This window comes from Rhea americana, unplaced genomic scaffold, assembly GCF_003343005.1.
Source record: "Rhea americana isolate MKP2758 unplaced genomic scaffold, rheAme1 scaffold_41, whole genome shotgun sequence".
Classification (NCBI taxonomy): domain Eukaryota; kingdom Metazoa; phylum Chordata; class Aves; order Rheiformes; family Rheidae; genus Rhea; species Rhea americana.
The window spans coordinates 4,653,181-4,678,157 of record NW_028186546.1 but is presented as its reverse complement, the minus strand read 5'-3'; the positions used below and the strand labels follow the sequence as shown (position 1 = coordinate 4,678,157).

The following is a 24,977-nucleotide window of genomic DNA, read 5'->3' as shown; positions in this document are numbered from 1 at the left end:
ACTGCAGTAGCTCCGTATCTCTCTTTCACTGCAAAGCTCAGAACTGGATATAGATGAGTACTGTGACCTCACCAGTGCTGAGTCTTGCCTTTCTGTAAAGGAAAATAGTACTGGAAATTGTCACTTCTTATTCTGTAAAGATGGTAAAACTCCACATCTAATCAATGAATCTCCTCTTCCAAGTCTTCTGATCTGTCCCACTAGCTGAAATTTGAAGGTCAGCCCAACCTTTGCATGTCTTAACATCCAGAAAACTTTATTGACCTATTCCAGGGGAGGAAGTAGCTGGAATGTACTTATATCATGTGGGTTTTGTTTTTTTTTCTTTTTTCTTTCAGCTAATTGAGTCTTATGTGGAAGTTCTCAAGCTTCTTAGTTTTTGTGTACTTGCCTCTCACATGCAGTACTGTTGATAAACTCATGCTGATAGCTGCATAATCCGTGATAACGTGAGTGTCTTCATGGTCCCTTTTTTAAAGCATTTTGTGTGTGTGTGTATTTCTTTTAAGGTGGCAAAAATATCATTGGTTCAAGAATCAGAATTTATAGCCTGGATCCATCTACCCAGTGGTTTACAGCAGTTGTTGTAAATGGTAATCCAGCTACAAGGACTCTAGAAGTTGACTGTCAGGAGGTAAGAACCAGTTGGTGTGAGCTGTGCAAGCTGCGATGAGAAAAGGATGGGATACCTTTATGTATACTTCCCCTCCCACTATTTGCGATTCTGTCCTTATTGTAGAGAAATATAGATAGGGATTGGTATAGTGCAGTATAGTCTGTTAACTCAAAACGCTTCTGTATTGCTTCATGCTGCTGGTGAAATTAGTTTTCCATGTTTTTGTTCCTTTCCCAGATTCCAGCTTTAAAAACACTTGATCCAGAGTTAATTCATGTTGAAATCATATATGACAATAATGGAAAATGTGGTAAGATACATTATTATTCATACTTAAGATATTAAGCAACAACATTGTGTTAAAATAGATTAATCTTGATCGCTGTCTGTTTCAGATAAATCTAAAAGAAATGGAGGCATGAAAAGGAAGTCTTCTGAGACAGGTGGATGTGTTGATGCTAAACACACAAGATCTTCTCCTGAGGTAATGTGTTACTATGCTATATGTGACTGTTTTACAGCRGTTGTTGTATTTTACATTGGGATAATTTTAAATGAGGATTAGATAGAAAAGAACAGTGAACATAATCCCTGGGTGGATCTGAGTTTTCTGAAACTTGTCTAGGCATGAGTAAAGCCTTGTGTTAGTTGGAGAAAAACAGTTGAGCCTTGAAGTTTAGTGTGTTGTGTGGGCTTTTTAAACTGTGGGTTTTTTTTTTTTGCATCTTTGTCCTGCTTAGGAGTTAGCATGCTCAGTCATGTATCCTGGAGAGGGGAAGGGAAGGGGTGTCCTCAAGTGTAAGCCTTTGTTTTTTATGTTCTTGTTTTAAATGCTTTGTACTTAAACCCCAAACCTATAGCAGTGCTTACCTGCTTTGAGGAGTCAAACTAGGCACACAGCATACTAGAAGAATGTTGTTCTAATAGAGAAGTTGCCAAATTATTTTTCTAGTACTTCCCTGTCTATCTAAATTCCTTTTGTGGGTAACCTGCCAAGTATGGCTGAGTTCCAAGAAACTGGTCTCAAAGGCCAAAGGAAGATCTGGATAACGTAGGTATAGAAATGTAAATGAAGAGCAATGGCTTGGCTAAACAGTACTGTGATCTTACCTTATAATTTTGTCCCAGTGTTTCAGGCCAAAGGCTGCTTTTTAGGCAGGAACAGCCTTCATCAAGCTTTAGAGTGGTGGGTTGTTTTTGACTTATTTTTGGCTGCTTTGCAGCCAATCCTGTGCTACATGGGTCTAGTTAACGACTAGATGTTGTTACTAGAAATCTTTAACAGATTCACAGAGATACAGCCTGAGGTAGCAAGTGCAAGATAAGAGTCCTCAATGAAAAGTGATCCATCTTACATTTGCTGCTGTGGAAGAGTGTGTCTGCAGCAAGACAGCATGAAGCAGCTGTAGTCTGCTCCAGTATCTTGTTTGTATGTAGCCCTTAACATCTTTCACGTCCTTAGTACACAGCAATTCTTTGTGTCAGGCTGCTCAATGCATACAAAGCCAGTCTGCATATTCTAAATCTAATGTGGAAGAGAGATTATGGTCTGAATTCTTAGCTTGTTCACATCTAGATTTTTTTTTTTTTTTTTTTTTTTGTGATGAAAACTATCAGACTGATTTGAGTTTTAATCTTCTCTGTGCGTTTCAGATGAGACCTGAAAGCTACTTCGGAATTCTGATTGCTGCTGATGTAGAAAGATGTGTTGTGATTGTACTGGTAGTTAAGAACAGATCTTCCTATCATCTCTACACCTTCTTAATGTTGCTTCCAACCACTTAACCACCATTTACACACACACCCTGGCCAATAGAAATTTGTGTGGTGAATTGGGAAAATAAAGTCTACAAACTTTAATATACTGCTAATTTAAAAGGACACTGAGGTTTTACTATCTTAGGGACTGGGTGAAGAATGGACTTTGACTGATTTTATCAAACATATACCAGGAAGTGTGTGTTAATGTACTTTCTTTTTAAGTTCAATCCTGAGAAGCAGTATTTTCTTTGTTAAAGTGTTGATAACCGTTAAATCTCCCTTACAGGTTTCTCCCAATCAGGGACATGTGCAGTCAGTACCAACAGTGTTTGGTGAAGCATTGCTAGGATGTACTCCTGCAAATAAAGACCAAAGGCATCAAGGTTTGCCCCTGCCAGCTAACTCTCCTCCCAATCTTGGTGCAGAAACTCCTCAGGGGTAAGGAATTGTGTTTTAGAAAATGTAGTAACTGAACTCTCTAACATTGGCAGAGAAAAGCATTGGGCTTAATTGTTACAAATTGCCAAACTCTTCCAGTGTAGAGTTTCCCACTCCTTGAAATAATTAGAGCTGATACTGCATTTTCATTATAAAACTAGCTTTAGCAGTCCTGTGGTCAAGGCATTTTTCTCTCCAGTAAATGTCTACCATCTATGTACAAAATAAAAAAAATCTCTACTTCCGCTGTCACAGTGGGAAAGGGGGTCTGAGGCCTGAAGCGAAGGCTGTTTTGTTCCATCTCCTGACTATAGGAGATGCGTTGCATCATGTWCCTATTTTCCGAAGTGTGAACTACAGTTCCTTACTAACTTGCAGAATTTGAGGGTTGGAATACTGTGCATATGCCCCCAGGTTTGTCACAAAGATGAACATACCTGGTAGAAACACCATGATAGCAGGCAAATTTGYTTTGGCTTAAAAGAAAGTGTAATTTTTCTCACTTACTGTTGTGCATAGTATCTGCAAAATAAATGCAGGAAARATCATCACCTGATGTTTTTCTATATGGGGGTCAGTTTCACTGTCTCAATATTAATTTGTAATGCCCATATAAACCATTATCACTAAAATTTCTTGCATATTGCAGTTCACTAGCATTCCTGCTTAAGAGTGTGTTTAACACAGTAAGTTGTTTGACTGCGGCTTAACTCGTATTTTGTTATGAAGCCGTTGCGTGGGAAAAAAAATCTTAGATGTGAGAGAAGGTGTTACAGTAACTGCATACCTAAACTTGTGTGCTTACATGTGTATTTATAGCTGTAACTTCCTGTTCAACTTAAACAAAAAGCAAATCTATTTAATTTCACAAAAATCTTAACATCCCAAACTTCAGAATTCAGATTGAAGGATTAAATTTTTATTCTTTCAAGCTTTAAATGTGAATAGATTTGAGGAGCTGATGTCTGTTTAGGACATTTAAGTTTCGCATGTCATGTGTTTCAGCACATGTAGACGAAGCTTGCCAGAAACACATCCTTCTTGTCCTAATGCTGGAATTAAACCATCAAAAGAAGTTCTGACTGCCTTTCCTAAAGTGGAGTATATATGTAAAGAACAAATACAAAATCCCAATGATCAGAATGGTAAATATACCTCTTTGATAAACACACGATCTTCATCTTTGATTGACTCAGTTAATGAAAAACTGACCAACATAAAAAATATGAAAGAACCTTTTATCAAGTCCACKACAAACTTTCCAAAAGAATGCATTTCTGCGAAGCAGTTGCAACATCTCAACTCTTCCATAGCAATACCCAGAGTCAGTAGTGCTGTTGAACTGCAGAGGACTTTGGATTGTAGACCCTCAACATCAGATGCTCATCTTATCTCCTTTACCGAGTCTGGCGTTAAATCACAAAGCAATTACAATAGTCAGAACAGCCACAAAGGAAACAGGATTGAGGAACGTACAGACATGGAATTTGCTTTTAGAAGAAATTCAAATGAGTTTATTTTTGAGAGAAATGAAAATGAAAGCATTTGGACTGGAAGCAGTAAAATCCAGGATAATGGTAAGTATTTTTAAAGCTTCCTATCATTGCAAAGTCCTTAGTTTCTGTGTAGCTATATACAATAGTATCCTTTAACATATACAAAGTTAGTAATGTAATTCAGTTGTGTGTGATACGGATTTTGAGGAATCTGTGGATTCTTCTACAAAAGGCATGTAACAATTCTTTTATATCACTTGGAGTTGGTTCATTAATCCCTAGAAATAAAATTGCTACAAAACATATACAAGAAAGGAAAGCAGAAGAGGTTACAAAATACTAATACTTTTTTAAGAACAACCTTGTTYCAGTGTTTTTCTGTAGCTCAATTCTACCTATTGCTCAGTTTTCCAGMTAGGACAAAGAATGGGAAGGCTCGTAGTTTAAGGAGCTGGACTCCTGATGCTGCCTATGCCTCAGTGCAGCTTCCTGGGTTCTGGGAATCTCTCTATACCTCCACCTCTTCTTTCTAGTCTAGTGTTACTTGGGCTTGGATTACAGTGTGCTGTTCCATAATTAGTGTGGGTAAACAGCCAGCCAGGTAGTCATGGTTGTGCCCTGCTGCATCTCGCCTACAGTGGGGCAGGAAGAYGGAAGTTTGGCATCTGTTGCAGTAAGATGCTGAAATCCATTGTATCTTGAAGGGGAGGAACAGGTCTGAGCAATGGTCAGTTTGCACATCTGGCTTCAGTGCTTCTGAAACAGTCATCTCACACCTTGGTCTGTTCTGTGCTCAGCCCTGATAGCTGAAGAAGTACTTTTATTTTATATAGACTTTTATAGATCTTCTGTGGAGAGATCAATGGTGCTTGGGTCCCAAAATTGACTTCAGTGGGACTACAGCTTGAAAAAGTTTCTACTGACCTGAAAAGCAGTTTGTCAATTGCAAATATTTTAAGATAAGTTTGTTTCAGTGTAATGTGAGGCTTATAGGAAAAGTTGATGCAAATCTTTCCTTTAAAGATGTCTGCTTTCACTTTTGTGTGAGAAACTAATTAGTAAAACTTGTTTATCCCTGCAGTAATGGTTCGCAAGTCAATTTTAGCAGATGCTTCTAAAGTGAAGAAGCTGCAGCAAAGTGGAGAAGCATTTGTACAGGATGGTTCCTGCAATAATATTGCACCTCACTTGCATAAATGCAGGGAATGCCGCCTGGACAGTTACCGAAAGAACAAAGAGCAAAGAGACTCCACTGTCTTTTGCCGATTTTTTCACTTTAGAAGGTAAGAGCAGTTTTAACTGGCTGTAGATTTTTGATATTCTTTAAATGTGAATAACAAATTTGTCATGATTGAGTTCGGTGCTTTTGTGTTTGTTTTTTAAACTATAGCTTTTGTCACCTTTTCCAGGTCAAAATGAAAAAATAGCAGTGTGGTCCCATTTAGGTCTCTAGTTCGAAACTACTAGATATTAGTATGTAGCTGTTAAATTACAGGTCCATATAGCTAATGGATAAGAGGTTACCTATATTGTCTAGCTATTAGAAACTTTGCAGTTGCTTCATTTGGATAGAAAATACTTTGTCAGGACTTTAAGCTGCTTAATTTGATACTCTGTGCTGAATACCAATAGGATAGCTTGAGTTTAGTTTCCATGCTACAACACAGCAATGGAGATAGTGGGAGAGTAGATTCCATGCACATCCCATAAAAATTTGGAAGTTGGACATCTAAAATGTTCCTACATCTATCTGCAGTTGTGGAAGGATTTAGAATAAGTGGCCAGGGGCTTTTTGCAAGAATAATGGARTAGTGACAGATAAAGCATTGAATTTACATTGTTGCTCCATTCTTTYGTTCCTGTTCACACTTTCAGAGCCTGAGCCAATTTGTCTTTAGGTTTGACATAGAAATGTTTAATCAGTGTGCTTGCTGTGTGCTCAAGGAGGGTGAATGAGGATGAGATCACAGAATGGGTGAGGGTGGAAGGGACCTCTGGAGATCATACAGTCCAACCTCCCTGCTCAAGCAGGGGCAGCTATGATGAGAGTGAGTGGGGCAATTCTGAAGAAAATTCAGTGACTGCTGAATGCTGTCTGGTTTTCTAAACCTGATCTGCRGATCTTGATCCCCCTGTGGGATCCTGGCTCTTGAGCTGGTCAGTCACTGGGTATTTAACTTTTCAGTCTTATAATAGTAGACTGTAGAAGTGTATCCTGTCTTCAGATGTTTTAAAAACCTTTATAAAGCATACTAGTAAGCCCAGGTATAGATGTTGCCAAACTGCAGCATTTGATTTTAAACACGTACTTTTCTTTGTTTTCAAGTTCTATAAAAATCCTTCTTTTAATGGATTATTTGATTTCATGACAAGATGTTGCATGCTACTGCTTATTTTCACTAGGAATTTAAGCTTTGAGGCATGGACTGGCTTTTAGGGGAAGAAGATAATACTCATGATGTTAGAGAGGAAAAACAAATCCCTATTATCACAAGGAAGACAGGAAGCTTCCTGATCCTTGATTTTATTTTTCAGAGGAATGGCCGCCTTGTGGGTCTCCAGGTAGAAGATATATCCTGTAGGCTTGAAGAGAGAAAAGTAAAAGCAGAAATGTTGCAAAATTCTTAAAAAAAAAAAAAAAAAAAAAAGCTTTTTTACTGTATTTGTCTCCTGTTTCTCTTTGGATAGTTTTACTATAGTAATTATTGGTGTAATCTGACATGAGTTGAAATGCTCAAAAACATGAGACTAGAATAATAACAAACTATGCTAATTCATCTTTTCAGGGGTTAAAAATCTAGCATTGACTGYAATTCAAAGCAGCTGAATATTTCAGTTTAGAACACTAGAGTGGGGAATCCACCTGCTTTATGAACATGAAATTTAGAAAGTCTTAATTTTTGTCTTGTTTTCAATTGCCAATGCACATTTTTGCACTGTAGGGAGCACAAGTTGTCATCAGAAGTCAACTTTCTTCTATGGTATTTATTAAAAAGCTTCCTGGAAATATGTGCAGAACTCCTGTTAATAGTTTTAAGTAAAATATTTATCTCTTTCTTTTCATCTAGCACTTAACACTAATGTCAAGTGTATGTTTACCCATATCTGTTTTAGCTGTTATGTTACATGCATAGGCATACAGTGTGCATGTTTATCCTTTAGGCAAGACTTGTTGGAATGAATGGAAACTAAAATACTTGAGATGACAGGGTTTTTTATCCCTTCCACTCTCAACAGGCTACAGTTTAATAAACATGGATTACTGCGTGAAGAAGGCTTCCTAACTCCAAATAAGTATGACCCTGAGGCTATTAGTTTGTGGCTACCTTTATCAAAAAAYGTTGTGGGCCTAGATCTAGACACAGCAAAGTATATCCTAGCCAACATCGGAGACCACTTCTGTCAACTGGTGATATCTGAAAAGGAAGTTATGTCTACAATTGAACCACACAGTAAGAGCCATTTATAGTAAAATAATCTGTATTTTAAGAGGTTTAGGTGAAACTTTAAGCTTCTGGCTTCTGTGAATCACTGCGTGCATTTGGTAATTTCATTTAAGACTTCAGTCTTTATTCTGCAGTAGAAATAATGGTGAAGATCTAGTGTGAATTTTCAATAACTCTTTGCTCATGGAGGAAAAAAAACCATAGTTCTACCCTTCTTTCTATGTTAGATTTTTCTGAATTTATGAAACTACTTCTTTTGCAGAGAATTAAACTAAGTGTGAAAAGGAAAAGAACAAAACCCCCAAACTACAAAACAAAAAGCTGCCTTACTGCTTTTATTTTATTTTTAGTGTGTAAATGAAATAACGGAATCTCTGCAGTCAAAGGGGAAGCTTTTTTTCTGATCCTATTTTGTTGTTTCTGCATTATGGACCTAATGCTGCCTGTATTTTTCTAGTAGAACTCTTTCAACTGGATATTCATACAGCCCTCCTGGGCATAGAGAGACTGAAGAGATGGTATTGTTGGGGTAACCAGCTGCAGAGCTTTGTTATCGCAAGTAGGGCAAGCCTTGCATCTTAGAAGCCGGGTTTTCAGCCATGTAGGAATGTTTCTGTACCAAATAGGAGCTGACAGACGTGGAACCTTGTGATCTTGCTTCCAGAGTAAAATGACTCTTCAAACTTTTTGCTTTGTTTTGTTGCAGCTATATGACAGATGCAGCATGATTTAAAGACTTGAAATGCTCTGCATAAACTGATGTGACTATGTAATGCCAGTGCTATCAATCACTCCCAAGATTTGAATAGAAGGAAAAAAAACAAAACAAAACATTGGTTTGAATCCACTTCAAAAGGAGAGGGARAATACTTAGGTCTTTCAGAAATGCTTGCTTCCAGTATGTTCCTCAGCTGAACTTCGTGGGGCCTTAATCTGGAGTACTTGAAGTCCACAGGCTCTGCTTTGCTTTTCACTTGCACTGGTATGAGTTCAGGCCTGTGGAGACAGAGCATCCGTAGTCAGATTGAAAGTGAAATACCAAAACCCTTTCAGAAGTAGATGAAACAGAGGGTGTGTGGAAGGCTTTTTTCACTTGGGTGTGGGTGGCTTTTTTTTTTTTTTGTGGAGGGGAGAGTTTTGTAGAAGATGTGAGTTCTGGAGATGGTTTCAGTGGAAAAATGTTATGAATTCCTGTTTAATTGTTCATAGCACAGGTTAGTGAGAGTGAGGGAACTAAATTCTTGAGAATGGAGGAAGAAAAGAAATATTCTGTAATCTAGATACTCATTCTTCTTTGAACAGTTCAGTAACAAAGTACTCAACTAACATGGGAGGAAACTGAGTTGCACATACCCACTTCACCCCTCAGTTTGAAACTCTGGTAAACTTTCCTTGGCAGAGTTAAACTGAAATGATACCTTTTCATAAAAATTGTGGCTTTGACAAACTGGCCCTTTCTATAAAATGTCAAAATGTTTTGTTACAATGTACTACCTCTGGCAGGTAGAAACAATGTTGTTTAGATGATACTTAAATGCAAAATCTTAATCAGATTTTAGTGCTGACCTTTAAAAAAACTGCATCTGTAGTTACAATCTTAATGTGTCTGATAGAGCAAAAAAAAAAAAAATAGTTGGTCCTTTCTTCTTCAGGTACTGCATCTTGGGAGATCATTTACATTTCAACCTTTTTGCACTGCATGRTGTGCATCAGGGTCAGCCCTTTTATCTTCAAGTTAACATTTTGAAAGTGTAGGTAAAGCTGTTGGTTCTCAGTACCCTGCTAGATACTGCAAAATTGCTGCCTATCACAAGTAACCCATCTTAAGAGTTTAAAATGAAGTATTACTAGTGGGAAAACTCTAGGAAACAGGCTACTGAATGAGATACGAGGCTGCTTGAGCAAGAGTGACTAGGAGGAAAGAATTTGGAATGCTTTACAAGGGAGAATCATGTCAAAGTAGTAGTCCCTGAGGCAAGACTGGTAGGAAGAATCTCAAGGAGGACAAATGCAAGGAAGAAATGGATTTTGGAGAGCTGGCAGTTCCTTAACAAATAAGTAGAAGAATCAAAAGCAAAACTATCCCAGTGAGATGGAAGATTGATCAGTGTAGAAAGAAGTTTGGTTAAGTCACAAAGATTTTTAGCCACAGAGTGTGAAAAGGAAGCCTACAGAAAGARGAAGCGGGGGCAGATTATGGAGAGGAAGTAAAAGACCAAGATGAGCACAGAAAGACAAAATTAGAAAACTGAAGTGTGAAATGAGTTTGCTGCTTTGCRGAGAAGGACCTGGAGGTCCYGGTGGGCAAGAAGTTGAATATGGTGTTTCCCAGGTGGGTTGATCTATGATCTGCTTCTTGTGGTGAAGGTCAGGTGCAGGTCATCAGAAACGAGTCCGAATGTGGATCTGAAAAAGAAAAAAAAAGAAAAGAAAAAATCCTGGTGTAATTAAAATACTTATTCTGATGTAACTATATTTAACATACAGATTTTTTTTTGTTGAAACTTACATTTTGACTGATCTACAGGACAAGTAGCCTGGAAGCGTGCAGTTCGTGGAGTTCGAGAAATGTGCGATGTCTGTGACACCACAATCTTTAACCTTCATTGGGTCTGCTCTAAGTGTGGCTTTGGTGTGTGCGTGGACTGTTACAGGATGAGGAAAAAAAGCTTGCATCAAGGTGAGAATATATGTTACTACTTCAAACAGAGAGGTGGGGGAAGGAAACCTGTATTTTGAACTTAAAGGTTAAGAGTTGTCTTATCAACATTACGGGTCTACTACTGAAATAACAAACAAAACCAGTTATATTAGAATATATGGCTGCTGTCCAGAGGAAGATGAAAGGCTTACTAATTCAACAGTCCAATGGTTATGTTTTACAGATGATGAATCAGATACTTTCTCCTGGTTTAAATGTGTGAAGGGGCAGGTACATGAACCAGAGAATTTAATGCCTACACAAATAATTCCTGGAAAAGGTATTTTTAAATATTTAATTGGGAGGAAAAAATATTGCAAGCTTTCTGCTGTCTTGTATGGTGTTGATACTGTACAAAGTGGGCTTTTTGAACCATAAAGTTAGCCAAAGCTTAATAYTTATTGTCAAAAGGTTTCAGTTCAAAGACTGGAACTGTCTGTGTACTCAATACCATTTCATTATCTTTGACCTTTATGAAAAACAGTAAAGCAACATTTAAAGATGAACTGTGTTTCTGTACTATTGTTTAACTGTGTAATATGCACACTGTTGTTGAATGCTGGATGTTCTAATTAAATGTGAGCTCATTAATGACTCTTCTCCTTCAGCTCTCTATGATGTTGGTGACATTGTTCACTCTGTAAGAACAAAATGGGGAATAAAGGCAAATTGTCCTTGTGCAAATAAGCAGTTCAAGGCACTATCAAAGCCAACTCTAAAGGAGGATGCAAAACAGGTATTGCTACTGTCTCGCACTATGTATRTGTAGCTGAAATATATCCATAGATGGTTTGCCTCAGTCTGCCTCTGTTTGAAGCCAATAGTAGTTAATTTTGTAGGTATGCCAATCCCAGACATTTCTGATAACCCCACCATGTAGGTTTTTGTTGTTGTTGCTCAGTAGTTGTGTTCAGGGTCATCTGTTATGTTCAGCTGTTCTTGAAAGTGTTAGGGCGAATCTTAATCTGTCCTTTTAAAACACATGTCAGCGAGCAGCCAATCCTTGAAAAATGCTGGATGAGGTGGGTTTTTAAAGCGAAAATGAGATCAGATTGAAGGAACTTTTGTGTGTTTAAAAAAAAGTAAATAAAAACTGTTAAGAACATACTAGTCGGAATGACTGAGGAGTTTAGGATATCCCTTGGGTCCTGGAGACTTAATGCGTGCAGCATCTAAAAAGATGACTGGAGCCCTGAGTCAGTTCTTGCAATGATTTCTCTGAGGACCCTGGTGGGAAGTTTACTGTTTTTTTTTTTTTTTTTTTTTAAAGATGATCAGGTTATTTGGGTAACTAGTCTTAATTAGGCAATGATAAAGTTCTGTGTGTATTTGTTATGTTTCTAAATGGATATATTATTTCCTACTTTACTAAAATACAGCACAAATTAATGACTTAGTTCTGTGGAGACTTACCAGAAACCAGTGTCTCTTAAATTACATAACTTTAATTTTGCTACATATTATTCATAAACTTTTAAAAATAAATGTGTTACTTTGAGTCTAAAAAGCAGGCTGAGTGTGATTTTGGTGGTGTTGATAACAGCAGAGACAAAGGAATGTGAAGCATGAAGAGCAAGAAAGATGGTTGTGGTTGAAGTGTTAGCCTGTGACTGACTTAGCTTCAGTTTTTTGTTTTTCAAGATTTCTTGTGTGACCCTGGACAAATAGCAGTATTGAAACTTCCTTCTACCTCTCTTTCCTATCTGTATAATTAGTTAAATACTACTACATTTTATATCACTGCACAGATTGTGTGAGGATAAGCTTGTTGAAGTTTGAGGCATTTTTGTCATGTGGCATGTGTCTGGAATCCTTACCAGGCATAAGCAGTACAGTAAGYAGACACAAGTGCAGAGTTGTTTGTTGTTTGAAAGGTCTTTGAGCAGAAAGTGRGAATTTGACCTGAGATTTCTGCATGATGGGCTGAAGCAGTATTCTGGCTAACTTACCACCTAGGAGAAAAAAACAGATAAGTCAACTGCATAAGATATGTAGATATACATATCTGATGCAAGGGCAGTGCTGGCCAAGGAGACTCTTAAAYCCCTGTGCAGCTGTATTTTAGAGCTGGCAGATGAGTAGACTTTTGCTGTCGTCTTAAGGAAAAAAATACAGGAGCTCTAGATGCTTGTTTTAAATCTACAGAACAAGGCCTCTAGCTTAGCCCTGGTCTGAACTCTGACTATCACTAGAATTGCTGAAGAGTGACTTAAAATAGTAATTGGTTCCCAAACCAGTCCTAGAGAATGCGTTTGGCAGACTCTGCTCTGTTTGCTTGTCTTGAGGAGGGACTGACTCTGTTGCCTGTGCTTGTACTTAGGAGCCCCCAGTTCCTGCTGGATCCTAGTCTCTGGCCAATAGCAATAAACAATACTGACCTCTTCTGGAGATCAGATGACTTATGAACCCTGAGCCAGGCTTGCTTGCTTTTTTGTAAAAGAATGAAAATGTGTTTGATACTGTTTGTTTTCCCCTCCTTGAGTAGAGTGTRTGTTTAATCAAGCTCTCAATTTGCTTTTTCAGACCTTGGTAGCTGGAGAGAGGACTGGCTTTCAACATAACAATTTTGTCGTAAGCCCACAAGTCACTACACATGACCCTGCAGTAAAATCAGTGATTGGAAATAAACAAGCTGCTTCAGTAAATACTTCTCCTTCATTAAGTTGGCTATCAAATCTAACAAGTGGAAATGTGAATAAAGAAAACAAAGGTATGTGCGTAACCACAAAGGGTTTACTTTTCACTAGTTATTGGTCAGAAAAATATAGATTCATCTTAGCAGACAGATTATACCATCCTCAGTGCAAGATAYTGCTGGATCTGGAGTTCAGTGCCTATATTGTGAAACTGTTCTGTGGCAATGACTGGGAGTAAAATTTTGCGGGGTTAGCATACCAGTACTGAAAACTGGATTAACATTACAGTGATGTAAATATTTTTGAAAGTCCAGTTTGAAAAGATAGTCATTTTAAAGTGTGTGATCTTAAAGACTTCAAAAAGTTTTCAAAGAAAGTTGAGCAAAAGAAATGTCATCTGTATAAAGAAATGTATACTTCTATATATAAAGAGAAAAAAAAACATACTTGTTGTGGTTCAGGGGATTAATCCTTGCTTCAGTTTCAGAGGTGTTGTTTTCTTCATTTTAGAGAAACTCCTCACCCCCGTTTCAAAGAACGAAAATAAGCCTCTTCAGACACTCCCTACTTTAGCTAAGCCTGCCACAGCCTTGCAGACATTCAACAGTGCAATATTAACACCTGTCAGCAACAACAACACGGGTTTCTTGCGGAATCTGTTGAACTCTTCTGGAGGAAAGGTATATGAATTTTTGGCTTACTGGTTTAACTTGTTACCAAGGTTAGATTACTTGTGTGTAATACAATACACACAGGTAAACATGTGTGCTACAGTGTTCCACTTAATGTTTTCTTGAATGGTAACTTAATGGTACTATCAGCAAAACTTACTTGGTGAGGGGCTGGGAACCAAGTGATAACACAGATAAATTTAAGTCAGGGTAGTGTCTGGCAGATGCATTGATCAATGTGTTCATTAGATAGTCTCCAAAAGAAGTGTCAAGGAATTGACAGGTGGAACTAAAAACTTCTTCATGTGGGTGGGAAACTGTCTTTGGATATGCAGTTTGCAAAATGGTTCACTTCAGATGTTCCTGGGCTTTGTTTGCTCTTACAGATATGATTTCAAAATGGTGGGGTAAATGTTGGTCTTGAGTCCTGTTACATGCTGCATTTCAGTTTTCTGCATTGTTGCTGAAATGTAAATCAGAGCAGAGTCTTATGCCAAAATGCTGTAGACCAAGTGTGAGAAATTGCATTGGCATTTAATGATGGTAAGTTTCTAGAGAATAGATGTTCTGCAGATTTTTGTTTCTCTATGTGATTGTGAGCTCAATTTAAAATTCCAAAAGAGGACAATGTTGTTTTGCAATATTACATGTATAGATTCTTTAAACTCTGTAGTGCAAGGGAAAAGACAACAGAAAAGTGACAATTTTTTTTGTTCTCTCTTCTTTTTAAATCAGACCGACAATGGTCTCAAGAGTACACCCAAAATTCTTGATGACATTTTTGCTTCTCTGGTGCAAAATAGAACCATTACAGATTTACCTAAGAAACCTCAAGGATTGACTATAAAGCCTACTATAATGGGTTTTGATACTCCTCACTACTGGTTATGTGATAACCGCTTGCTGTGTCTTCAGGATCCCAACAAYGAAAGTAATTGGAATGTTTTCAGGGAATGCTGGAAGCAGGGACAGGTATTCAAGATTTTGTTTTTTTCCCCCGTTTTCAATTCATATATTTTGTGTTCTAACCAAAGGGCAGATACCAGYTTACTGCAATGATGAGTAACAGTATAAAACTTCATAAAATGTAATACCTGAGCACTGTTCAATGAAAAGATCCTTGGATAAAAGGATGTGTATTTTGGTATTTCAGATCAGTTTCTAAATACAATGCTGAACTTCTGACTCTGAATAAAAAGGTGTTTTGCAGCTTGAAATAAAAGATGATCAAATGCATTATTTTGGTATGTCAGACTGAGCATTCATTTTGCAAAATACAGAATTTGCAAAGTGCCTGTGTTTTGATGTTCCATACATTCTATGCATTTCCTGTTCTGGCTGGATTAAGAATTTTTGGTGTTTAATAATTCTACAATATGTATTCTTCTTCATAGCCTGTAATGGTGTCAGGAGTGCATCACAAATTAAATGCAGAACTCTGGAGACCAGAGTCCTTTAGGAAAGAATTTGGCCAACAGGAAGTAGATCTGGTTAACTGCAGGACCAATGAAATTATCACTGGAGCTACTGTAGGAGATTTCTGGGATGGATTTGAAGATATTTCAAGTAAGTAGTGTAAATTTATTGTTTCATTTCAGTGGATAAGATATTCAGCAACAGTAACCTCTCCCTAATGTAAATTTGTCATCCTGAAGCAGCCTAGAGCAGCATACAAAGATGTTCCAGGCTTTCTCTTCATCCTGAAGTACAGCGTGTGTGCAGTGCATCTTCACCGTACAGGCTTGCAGCATGATTCACTGGATAGAAATTTTGTTTTTTATTTGAGGACTCTCCTTCAGAAGCATGTTTGGCTGTGCTTAGTCTTTTGGGGGAAACACTTACATTTTGGGATCTCCCTAGCCCAACAAGTTCACCTTTCAGCTTTTGTCCAGGTGAATAAAGCATAGAAAAGCATGTGTAGAGGTTGACACTCAAGAGTTGGATTTTGCTGTTACAGCTTGCAGGTGCCTTTTGTTTCTGCTTCTGGGAACAAACTTTTTTGAGGGAGAATTAATACTTACTAAGGCACATGGGGTTCTGTGGTAGTCTTTGTGTTGATTTTACTCATCTGTTGACCAAATCTTTTGGAATCTGGTACTTGAGGCAAAAAGTTGGGAGCTGGAAGGCTCACTTCTATCTTTAATTTCTGTTACTTAAGCCTTGAAGAGATTTGGCTTTATCATTAACTGCTGTAGCCTCAAACACAAAGTACTTGCCTAAGCTAAATTTTAGGAAATACTTCGGSAGGGGAGCAGATAAAGGTCCCATACCTAATCTAAAAACTTCTTGCTGTCATGATAAATTTGTCRTGGTGTTAATACCTGACCCTGGTGTCAGGGGAGCTGCGTGGTATTGGTTCCACATGAATAGTTGTAGAAGGAACACGATTTTAAACTAAGATAAGAATTTCTTTGCCTTGATTCTTTGTATTTTGAGTTGTACAAAGTATTAAAAACAAATATCTGTCAACTTCTGACAATAGGCCGTCTGAGAACAGAAGAAGGAGAGCCAATGGTGCTGAAGCTTAAGGACTGGCCTCCAGGAGAAGACTTCAGAGACATGATGCCTTCTAGGTATTAATTTACAAAGAAACTGTTTGTTTGTTTGATTAAAAAATGATAGTAGAATGCAGGAACTGTTAACACCTGCTTCAGCTTTAAGAAGCAGTAGTAACTCACATATGAACTATTTGTCAAAGATGCCTGACATAGCTGGAAATGCTAAGTAAGTTTTATGACAAATGCTTATGGGTATGTAGCTCATCGTGTTCATTGTCAAATAAAGTGAATGCTTGGAATTACCAGTGATTGATTAAAAGCCTAAATCATTTTGAAATCTGAAGTTCAGCTGAAGCTTATTTTTTTTGCTAATCTTATAAGTATTCTGACTTGCACTAAGTGATACTAAGATAATGACACAAGGAAATAGCATCAAGGTTTCAGTATGAAATTTCAGTTAAATTTCCTTAGCTACCACAGTGCTATGCCTTACCCGTTTTGTTCCTTTTTCATGGCGTACCATTGTCCGATAAACCTGCTGTATTACTTTAGGTTTGATGATTTGATGAAGAATATTCCATTGCCAGAGTACACTAGAAGAGGTGGCAAGCTTAACCTTGCCTCTCGTCTTCCCAGCTATTTTGTACGACCAGATTTGGGCCCCAAGATGTACAATGCATACGGTAAATAATTGTCTTACTGTAAAAGTCATGCTGTCTTTACATTCAGAATTCAAATCTATAATTTAAACGAATTGCTGCTATTGTAGACAATTTGATTAAGCCTGTTGATCACAAAACTTAATTTTGGCTTCTTCGTAGGAACTGGTGGTGCCCAGAGGCTTTAGTTGATATTAGCGGAATTTTTTTGTCTAGATGGGTTCAAATTAATAATACTTAAACCCAGTCTTTCAGAGGACTTGCTCTGTGTGTGTGTGTGTGTGTGTATTTATATATATTATTTATATATATATAAATATATATATAAATATATATATAAATAAATATATATTTATATAATATATATATTATATATATTTATATATATAATATATATATACACATTATATATATTTATATATATATATATTTATATAATATAAATAAATACACACACACACACACCCCTCTACTGCCTATAGCTGCCCATGTGCATTTGCTATTCTGTTGCTTCTGACATTTCTTTCTGGGCTGTGTCATTTAGATTTTTAATCTCAGAGTAACTCTTTCCATGGCTTATTGATCTGCAGTAGCCCAAAAGGTTCTTAAAACCTTAAGCATGGTCACAGCTAGTAAAGAGATCACGACTAGTAAATATTATAGCACAGTAGTTGTTAGTACAGCTGCCTTTAGAAAGGACAAGAGCGTTTGAGAATGTTTCTAAATTACTAAAGAAACCTTCTTTTAGCAAGACTTGACCATGATTCTTATATAACATTCAGGCTAGGTGTGGATACAGATGGATGTGTCAGCCTGTAAATTTAACCTTTATTTGTATTTTCCCAAGTGGTGGGGCAAAGCCCTGGCTATAAAGCAGAGATCATTTGATACTGCATCATGATGCAGTTGTTTGCTGAGGAAAGTAAGAGCTCTCCAGGCTTTTCAGATAGTGCTCCTTAGAGGGTGGCATGAGGTGGTTCGTTCTTGTTGACTCACTAATGTATTGGCTGCACTTCCATTTCCTTTCAGGCTTAATAACACCAGAGGATAGAAAATACGGCACGACAAACCTTCATTTAGATGTGTCTGATGCAGCTAATGTTATGGTTTAYGTGGGTATCCCCAAAGGTCAGGTTGATCAAGAAGAAGGTAAAGTCTTTATTGTGTTTGGTATGCATTGTTTCTGTGGGTGGGAGAAAGGTCCTTTGGTGTAACTGCTTGTGGTTACTCTGTAACAGAAGTGCTTAAAACCATACAAGACGGCGATTCTGATGAATTGACAATTAAGCGTTTTACTGAAAGTCGAGAAAAACCTGGAGCTCTGTGGCACATTTATGCTGCTAAAGATACAGAGAAGATCCGGGAATTCCTTAAAAAGGTAGGCTGTTACATCTGAAAAACTAATCTTACGTGTGTGTAAATATGCAAATATGCATGCTGTTACTTTTTTTTCTTTCTTTCCCAGYTGGTTTAGAAACAAATATTTAAATTGTGTTCAAGAGAGATTCTGTGACACTATGAAACTTGTATGATCTCAAGAGGGTAGCAAGTTGAAGCTTGAAGCTTTTGTGTRCTTCTATAGCACATAACTCACTTGCACAGTCTTGGTTCATCTTTAGTCTTCCTAGTCTGGGTCAAACATCCGCTTTCTTTCAACACAGATCATGCTGYCTAGAACTCTGATCATTTTTAACTCCTTTCTGGACTTGCTTATTCTTTCTGTCTTGAAATCTGTTTSTCAAAGTTGGAAAGTGATACTGCAGCTGAGGCCTTACTACAACGGAGTAGTGTAAATACTGCTGCTTGTCTTGAGTATGTTACTGTATGTACTGAGATGGTCAGACTTTTCTTTAAGAGAACTCAGGTCTGAGTTGGGTTTAGGTTGCACTGTTCTAGCTGCTTTCTGCAGAACCATTGCCTAACCAGTCGTTTTTTAGTCACATACTTAGGCAGATGACTTTTTTTATACTTAGTAGCCTTTTTTCCACCAGATACTCTTTTCTCTTGTCCCAAAGTTTCTCTTCTTGAACACCTTTAGTGCCTCCTAGCCTGATACCTTGTAAAAATACAGTGAGCATCTTCTATTTTAGTCAGTGAAAACACTAGCTAGTGCTGGTCTCGGGACAAATGCCTGCTGAGTTCCATGCTCAGTGTTTTTTTTTTTTTTTTTTTTTTTTTTTTTTTTTTTTTTTTTTTTTTTTTTTTTTTTTTTTTTTTTNAGCTGTAATGCTGCAGGAGTATTGACACTCATATGACAGTAGTTCCTATTTTGAACACATGTGAGTCGTTTAACCCTTCTGCTTCTACTTCCTTACTGTAAATTGTGATTACTTGCCTTTATTACATCCCCCCTCTTTGCAGTGCTTCTGCAAAGCCAAGTGTCTAGGCTGTTAATCACAGTGGAAATGGAAAATGATGAAGCCCTGACAAATTAATCAAGAACAGAGTAAAACTCCAAAGCTTTTATTGTAAATTGCATCATGTGTTCAGCTTATTTGGCATGTGTGCATATGTAATACCCCAGGTGCATCTTTAATATACCAGTTTTACTGGATAATGCCTGTCCTGTGTTTTCTCAGGTTGCTGAAGAACAAGGTCAAGAAAATCCTGTAGATCACGATCCTATTCATGATCAAAGTTGGTACTTGGACCGATCTCTGAGAAAACGTCTCCATCAAGAGTATGGAGTTCAAGGCTGGGCAATTGTACAGTTTCTAGGAGATGTAGTTTTCATTCCAGCGGGAGCTCCACATCAGGCAAGAACTAATGATACTGAGACAGACTGGCCGCTTATGCAGACTTTTGAACATATGGCTAATTTTTGTTTGTTTTCTATAGGTTCATAATTTGTACAGTTGTATTAAAGTTGCAGAAGACTTTGTATCCCCAGAGCATGTCAAACATTGCTTCTGGCTCACTCAGGAATTTAGGTATCTGTCACATACGCATACAAACCATGAAGATAAACTGCAGGTAACTTAATATTTATGATGAATCCTACCCCCCCCCCCAAAAAAAAAAAACAAAAAAAAACCCTTAAGCTCAGCTGCCTGTACAACCTAAGAACAAAAACTGCTTTCATGTTCTAATCAGCTTTAATATATTGTACTTTAAGGAGGAATTTCTCTAGGCTTTTGACTCTTGCAGATTTTTAGTAGCGAAGTTCAAAGGAGGCATTCTGAAACTTCTCCTGAGTTTCTTTTGAAATGTTTCCTCCTTCCATTTGTGTTTTCCTCTAGCTGAACCCACTATATTCTCCTTATAAAGTTTACAGTTTTATCCTGTTAGAATTTGAACCTAGTTTTCCCAGTGAGTGATTTTTAAGTGAAGTTCATTCAAGGGAGTGCCTTTAAACTGAAAGGAGAGCAGAATGGGATGTGTAGAAGGTGTGAAGAATGTGCAAAGTGTTTTCTCTATGTTATTGTCTCAAAATGACCCTAACCATGTTGTTTAGTTGTAAAACTAAATGCTATTTCTTTTCCTACTAGGTGAAGAATGTCATATACCACGCAGTTAAAGATGCAGTTGGGATACTGAGAGCTAACGAATCCAGCCTTAGCAGACCATAAAGTAGAAAGCCTTAACCACACACTATGAAACAGAAGCGTTGGCAGCTGTTTTAACTATTCAGTCAGGACCTCTGTGGACTTTGAGATTATATGAATGTTACCTCATCTTCCTTTCAGCAGTACCAGAGGATTGTGGTACTATGTTCTGTGTATTCTTCCAATGTTTACAAACCTGATATGTATATGTAGTAATATGTATGGACTGTGGCATACTGTGAATGCTCAGTTGCAATAGAACTTTATATGGAGTTACTCTCCAAACTGTACAAAATACCTCCTATAGAACTGTCGGAAACTATTCCAAATTACTCATTTGAAAAATATTATACAAGATGTTGTAAAGCTCCAATTTTTTAAATTTTATTTTGGGGTGGGAGGAAGTATGAAGTCACCCAATTTAATAACCAATTTACGTAAAAATAAACTGAGAATGCAGTTCTGAGATTTCACATTAACATAGAACTAGCATTTAAAAGTAGCTTTAAGCTATTGTATAGTAACATAGAGATGGGGATTAACCATCTTTAGGTAAATGTATTTAAATTTCTAAATGTTTAAAAAAAAAAAACTTTTAATCAAAAAATGTCTTCTGTTTGAAACTGATCTTTAATTTGAACTGATGTTTGATTCTCTGGTTTTTAACACTGAATGGTCTACATAAAATTCTTCTATTTCAGATACTGTTCCTTGCCCAGCTTCTTCCATTGACTGTTCAAATTGTGATTAAGTTGATGCAGTGCTTTCAAATGCAAAAGCAAATTGTTTATCTTACTGTCTCTGCTTTTAAGAAAAACCTGAAGGCATAAGGTATTGAATTTAGTGATAATTCTGTGCCTAAGTGTTTTTTTTCTTCAGTTAACCAAAGTGTGGCTTAGCTGGATTACTGCTTCTCAACCAATACTGGCACTAGTCTGTATGAGATGAGATGCACAACTGCAGTCTTTCAAAGGCACTCTGCTCTAAAAATTTACAGCAAGATTGGAAGCATCATAATTTTTTAAACAGGCAAAAGGGTCAAGAGTGGGAARGGTATCTTTCATCTAACAAGGTTAGCTAAGAGAAAGCTAGCCTTTCTGTTCTTTAAGGTCCTTTCCAGCAACTGAAATAATACACTGGATAGCTGGTTGTAAAAAGCCAGGCAGGAGGGGAACCTYCTACCTAGCCAAAAGTCAAAACTGCAAATTCTTCTTCTTGTGCTATTACATGCTACTAATCAGCACTAATTGTTCCAAGTCTGTTTCAGGTAATAGCTTTTATTTCAGAGAAATTGCCTCTGTGTTCTTCAGCATCTGAAATGATGCTGAGCTTTTTTTGACTTGCAGGGAATAAGTGTCTCTTAAGTTAGAATAAAATGGGCTCATAAAAGTTTGCCTAGTGTGAATAGGTAATTTGTTCCTTCATCATGTCAAAATTGAGACAAAAGCAAGCACCCAGAAGAACTAAAGCAAAATGAAAACATAAATTGCCTGTGGTTATGGGCTGCATGCGTTCCTCTGACTGGGAGTGCCACCCTTGACAGCCTGGCCTGGTATGTATCTTCCCAAAGCCTGTCTTTATTGGCTTGCTGCAGTGGAGGTGTTCTTGTTTGTGAGGTCTGTGGATCTTAGATGTTTAAGTGACTGTACAAACTGAGGTAGCCTGTGGCTTTAGCTTCATGTTTTGTGCCTATATAGGAGACGCATTCAGCAGCACATAAAAATGCCATAATGCTGGGTGAGGAATTTAGGCAATTGTGAGATGGTAAAGCGCACTGCTGTTGCTCCTTGTGCAGGCACAGATGATCCAGTTCATTTAGTTTGGGCTAGTTTTAATGCTGTTTAAACACTTACAGATCTTTGCTGTGTTTAGGTTGAACTTCCCTGCATTTCCACTTGCTGAGACCTCTAGCTGATAGTAAATAGCCTGGCCTGTTTTGAATTGCTTCAGCTGGCTTCTGTAAGGAAAAACAATAAAATGCTAATTTGACACTTTATCCTTGAACAGCCACTAGTTAAATAGCCTTAAAGGCAAGGCAATGCTTTAGCTAAAACATTCTTTTTTTTCTTGCAGTAGCAAGTGTAAAGTAAACCAAATCAATCTAATTGCTTTTTTTGTATCCAGTTAGAGTACTTGTGGGGAGCTACCACTAAGGTATTTCACCTCCCAGTGAGTGAAATGAGTCATATATACACACATACATACATCTGTTGTTGAAGCTGGATTTTGAACTTTCTTGCTGTTACTCAATTTATTCTTATTCTATCCTTCAGCTAAAATGTTACTGCTTTTCTAATGCTTTTCTTCTCATTCTAATCTGTTTTCTCTGGTTGGTTAAACCACAAGAAACAAGCTGTCCTGTTTGTCCATCCTCTTGTTTGCTTTAGAGATGCAATGCTTGCGAGTCACAGATACCTGGATTTGTGCACAACCCTTCTACATTAGAGTTGTGGCTATTTTGACTTTTGAGGATGTCTGTTGTGAGATGATCTTGTATTTGCCACCTAGTGGCATGAAGGTGAACTGTGCTCATCTCCTTACTTCATGGCTGAAACTCGACCCTGCTGGATAACACCTGAGGYTTCTGTTCTTGCCCTCTTACTGTTGCAAAACAGTTAGTTACAGGGTTAGTTAGGGTTCATTTTCTTTTGGTGGTCCTCTATACAAGTCGTTCCMTTTACTTGTGCAGCTCTCACAGGATTGATGTGTTCAGATGAGAGACAAATGGGTTGGTTACTTTGCAAACTGCCTTTTTGTGAGTCTAGACATTAGTCTTGCAACAAGCTTTTCCTTAGAAGGAGAGACACCTCTCCTGGGGTGGCGGGTTTTTCTTCTTTTCTTCTTCTTCTAACTCTAGAACTGCGTTCTTTTTAAATAGTAGATGAGCGTTTCCGTCACTAAGGACTGTGGGATAAAGGCTGTAATAGCTATGATGATTAAAAAAATCAGACCCTCTTAAGTAAACTCTCCTTTCAACAGTTCAATGCTTTAGTGGTTGTAACAAAATAGATAAAGACTTCTGCCTAGCAGCTGTTTGCTTCCAAAAAAAAAAAAAGCTAGCTACTGTACTGTTACAGCATGTGTGCTCTTACCAGGTTTGCAGATGACCAGAGGTGGATAACAAATGTTCAGCAGCTATGATGGACCATAAAGGGTTTTTCCTAGGAGAAGTTTGGAAGAGTCCAGAAAAGTAGAGGTTGAGATTAATTTTCCAAATTTTGAAACTTCAAAATTTGTCATTGGATCAGATGACCCTCTGGCTGCAAAAGCAGTGGACCACTTCACTTGGCAGAGCCAAGGGCAGAAGAGGCCTGGCCACTTCAGGGTCCAGCAATATCATGTGTGTTAGTGTAGTGCTTTCAATGATGAGCCCCATCTTTCACCTGAGTCAGCTGATTCTGCATCACTTTAAACATATTGAATAGATCTCCTCAAACTGTGTCTCTTCCCCAGCTTGGCTCCCAGCTCTGCAAAATGGGGTGCAGAGAAGGCAAAAGCAACCTCTCACTGTTCACTGAAGGGGACAGGGGCACACAGGCTCTCCCACCCTGCTGTATGGACTTCAGTCATTGCAGGTCTTTGTCTAAGGTAGTTTTCACCTTCCTCCTTGACTGTTCTCCCACAAAGGATGGAGATTAACAATTCCTTAAGTGCTCTTCCTCTTCAGGTAGAAGTATGGCAGCTGCCATCTTGTACCACCCAAAGAGACTGGGCTGTGAGAAGAGGGAAGGAAAACCTGTGATTTGTGTATCTATTGGTGCTGTCAGCCATCATTCAGTTTCTATGTAAGCACAGAACTCATTTGCCTTCTCTTAAAGTAAGAACTTCTAAAGATACCTGTGAATAAGAAGTAAAGCAATGGACAGGGCTTCTGTGCTTCCACTACCAAAGGTGGCCAAGACCAAAAGGAGAGAGCAACCTGAGGGGCTCAGGCAGGGCTTGTACTCATCTCATAGATGGTTCTCTAGAAGGTATGTGTCCTGCAGCCTGCTGAGAGCAAGATCAGTGCCTCCTGGGAATGTTCTCCAGTCATTTACCTGGAGCATAGCTGCCTGCAAGGATGGATTCCCTAGGCCAAAACAGTTCTGGAGAAGGTCCTGGAGAGCAGCAGGTAAGGCACKGTGTCATTTGAATACAGGGGAAAGAAGAGAACGCCAGACAGATGAGCAATCAGTTGTTCTGGTGCAAGAAACTGTTTTGTATCCTCAGCCTTAAGGGAGAAGCATTAGCGCTCCTGTCAGTGCACASCAGGCCGCGCATTCTGTTAACGCATGAGTAGAAGTCCTCTAAGCAAACATTCCCCCATCTCTGAAGGAATRCCACCCAGCAGGCAGGGCAGCCTGATGCTGCCTGGGCTAAACAAGACTGTCCAGGGAATATGTGATGCCTCGATGTAGCTGGAGGAGAATTTCTATTCAACAGCTGTTCTGAAAGAAAGYTTTTCTTGAAGCAAGCTGTGAAGGTTCTAAATGGATTGAGTGCTGAAAAACCAACAGTTGTGGAAAAACCA

At 38.1% G+C, this 24,977-nt stretch overlaps 1 protein-coding gene across 2 annotated transcripts in view; it reads left to right on the top strand.

Annotated features, from left to right (window-relative positions):
* KDM3A (lysine demethylase 3A) overlaps positions 1-21,169 on the top strand; it is a 30,005-nt gene extending 8,836 nt beyond the window's left edge. For both annotated transcript variants that reach the window (XM_085314692.1, XM_085314693.1), the window contains exons 5-25: positions 510-634; positions 854-926; positions 1,012-1,100; positions 2,664-2,815; positions 3,821-4,392; positions 5,393-5,594; positions 7,549-7,763; positions 10,285-10,437; positions 10,643-10,738; positions 11,067-11,194; positions 12,982-13,168; positions 13,605-13,774; positions 14,501-14,737; positions 15,160-15,331; positions 16,248-16,338; positions 16,816-16,946; positions 17,952-18,071; positions 18,161-18,300; positions 19,502-19,678; positions 19,761-19,895; positions 20,411-21,169. In XM_085314692.1, coding sequence (XP_085170818.1) covers positions 510-634; positions 854-926; positions 1,012-1,100; positions 2,664-2,815; positions 3,821-4,392; positions 5,393-5,594; positions 7,549-7,763; positions 10,285-10,437; positions 10,643-10,738; positions 11,067-11,194; positions 12,982-13,168; positions 13,605-13,774; positions 14,501-14,737; positions 15,160-15,331; positions 16,248-16,338; positions 16,816-16,946; positions 17,952-18,071; positions 18,161-18,300; positions 19,502-19,678; positions 19,761-19,895; positions 20,411-20,491 — 3,446 coding nt within the window. In that variant the 3' untranslated portion in view covers positions 20,492-21,169. The remainder of the gene's footprint in view (positions 1-509; positions 635-853; positions 927-1,011; positions 1,101-2,663; positions 2,816-3,820; positions 4,393-5,392; positions 5,595-7,548; positions 7,764-10,284; positions 10,438-10,642; positions 10,739-11,066; positions 11,195-12,981; positions 13,169-13,604; positions 13,775-14,500; positions 14,738-15,159; positions 15,332-16,247; positions 16,339-16,815; positions 16,947-17,951; positions 18,072-18,160; positions 18,301-19,501; positions 19,679-19,760; positions 19,896-20,410) is intronic.
* Positions 21,170-24,977: the final 3,808 nt, after the last annotated feature.